The sequence below is a fragment of the Limulus polyphemus genome, unplaced genomic scaffold (assembly GCF_000517525.1).
Source record: "Limulus polyphemus unplaced genomic scaffold, Limulus_polyphemus-2.1.2 Scaffold16890, whole genome shotgun sequence".
Classification (NCBI taxonomy): Eukaryota; Metazoa; Arthropoda; class Merostomata; order Xiphosura; family Limulidae; genus Limulus; species Limulus polyphemus.
The window spans coordinates 1-2,668 of NW_013682500.1; the positions used below are offsets into that span (position 1 = coordinate 1).

Here is a 2,668-nt window from a genome sequence, read left to right on the forward strand (position 1 = left end):
GTATCTGAACACTAGGATTCTACAAGTCTATTAATATCATTAGTATCTGAACACTAGGATTCTACAAGTCTATTAATATTATTAGTATCTGAACACTAGGATTCTACAAGTCTATTAATATCATTAGTATCTGAACACCAGGATTCTACAAATCTGATATCATCATCAGCATCTGAACACTAGGATTCTACAAATCTGATAATATCATTAGTATCTGAATACAAGGATCATACTTTACAGACAGTACATCATAGGATCAGACTTTACAGACAGTACATCACAGGATCATACTTTACAGACACCACATCATAGGATCATACTTTACAGACAGTACATCATAGGATCATACTTTACAGACAGTACATCACAGGATCATACTTTACAGACAGTACATCACAGGATCATACTTTACAGAGAGTTCATCATTTCCTATGAGTTATTATGCTTCTCCAAGTTATCTTACCTTTCCTGGCAAAGTTCCCTGCAGCTAAAGCTCCACCTATCTGAAGGTTCTCATCGTCTGAGGTAATCCATGCCATTGTTTTTTTGTACACTTCTGTCGTCCCTCCATTATAAAGCTTCTCCATGCTGTCATCTGATTGAAATAACATTTAAAAGGTCAGTTTAAAATCCTTAAACTATGATGAAATACAAACAAAAAATGTTTGGTAAAAACACATTTATTGAGTTACCTTTCCTTATTACATCTTGAGTTTCATTTTATCAAAAACTTTGTTTTACTAGAATACATTCCACCAAGAATGAAAAGTTTCATTCTAAAGATACAATTCTTTTATTATGTCCTCTCATGTTTATTATCAAGCTTAATTCATTGTTTAAAACGTGTTTCATGAGATTTTTTGGTTTAAGCACAAAGCTACACAATAAGCTACACGTCCTCTGCCCACTATGGGTATCACTATCTGCCATGTCCACGGCTGGGAATTGAACCCTACTGTAAGTCTGTAAACTTACACTTGTTCTATTGGGGAAAGTGGGTATCGAAACTCAACTTTTTAGTGTCGTATATCTGCAGACTTAATGTTGAGCCAAAGGGGTGGGGATTGGGTTATGTTTTTACAAAACAGTCTTAACAAATGCTACAGTGTTTGCTGATAGATTTGCACATGAACACGTAAAACTGAACCTATCATAAATTTAAAATAAATGTAGATTATGTGATGGCTACTGGCTAAGGTAGAAAAACGTTTATTTTAGTTGTTTAATTGTTCCTGTAATGATAATTTAAACTGCTCACAAGTTATGGTACAATATTAGTGTAGAAAATACGATACGATTTTCATTCTAATAAAACTCACACAACATTCCATACGTACAGGTTTAACATTTAACCCTAACATACAGAAATAACTACAACATTATAAACACAGAGACGTGAATGTTTTCTCTTCTTTCTTACAAACAAATCCTACCTCCAGTTAAGATTAGGATGATGAGGTCACACACCGTCTTAAGAATGTTGTAGCTTTCTCCATTATAAGCTCCCTCTTGACACTTCTGCATTAACTTCAAAAGTCGTTCACAGAATCCTAGTTCTGCCAGCTGTAGTTTCACTTCGTCTTGGATAGAACAAAAACATTCTTAACAACATACAAAAAATGCAAACATTCAGTTTTAAGTTACATATATATATGTATGTATAAAAACACATTTTCGGCCATCCAACCCTCATTACAAAGTGTGTTCAATATTTCACAATGTTTCACCAAGAAGGAGAAAGTGTGTGTCTTTTAAACACAAATGTTCTCTGAAAATGTTCCTATTTTGTGTTTCATGCCAAACATATGGGTAATAACCACAAAAATTCAAACAATAGTCTATTTAATTGATGTGTTCATTCTAATTTATTTGTCATGTGTCTACTTTAAATGTTTCATATCTTTAAAATGTTTTTTTAATTGATAAAGCCTCTTCGGGTTTCTAAACTCTAAATGCCATTTGACACAATAATTCTTCGTTACAGTCCACTTCTTATTTCCGCTCATGTCGTCTTTCATAAGTTTGATTGTAAGCGAAACGTACCGTCGGCCAAACGTATGCTGATACACCAAGCTCTAATACTTTGAAAATATTTAAGACCTACTTTGTAAATGACAATCATACAAAACTGATATAATAATAAAATAGAAAAACCAAGTCACATCCACAAGTGCTTGAACAAAGAAACCTTTATCAATAATACTGGAAACTTTTACAGTGGATAATATAGTTGGTATTTGTTATAAGCTATGAACAAACTTACCCTGTAGCTTATCTGTAACACAGTGCCTTAAACCTAAAATCATATACAGTGTTAATAAATAAAATTACTGGTTTTCCATAAGCTATGAACAAACTTATCTGTAACACAGTGCCTTAAACCTAAAATCATATACAGTGTTAATAAATAAAATTACTGGTTTTCCATAAGCTATGAACAAACTTACCCTGTAACTTATATGTAACACAGTGCCTTAAACCTAAAATCGTATACAGTGTTAATAAATAAAATTACTGGTTTTCCATAAGCTATAAACCAACTTACCCTGTAACTTATCTGTAACACAGTGCCTTAAACCTAAAATCATATACAGTGTTAATAAATAAAATTACTGGTTTTCCATAAGCTATGAACAAACTTACCCTGTAACTTATCTGTAACACGGTG

At 32.6% G+C, this 2,668-nt stretch overlaps 1 protein-coding gene across 1 annotated transcript; it reads right to left on the minus strand.

The window, feature by feature from the left end:
• Positions 1-187: 187 nt before the first annotated feature.
• On the minus strand, positions 188-2,578 carry LOC111084328 (rap1 GTPase-GDP dissociation stimulator 1-like; the record flags this gene model as incomplete). The annotated part of the gene is made up of 5 exons (XM_022381069.1): positions 188-231; positions 464-595; positions 1,434-1,580; positions 2,264-2,296; positions 2,546-2,578. Coding segments are annotated over 5 exons (389 nt in total), but the record flags the coding sequence as incomplete, so codon positions are not given.
• Positions 2,579-2,668: the final 90 nt, after the last annotated feature.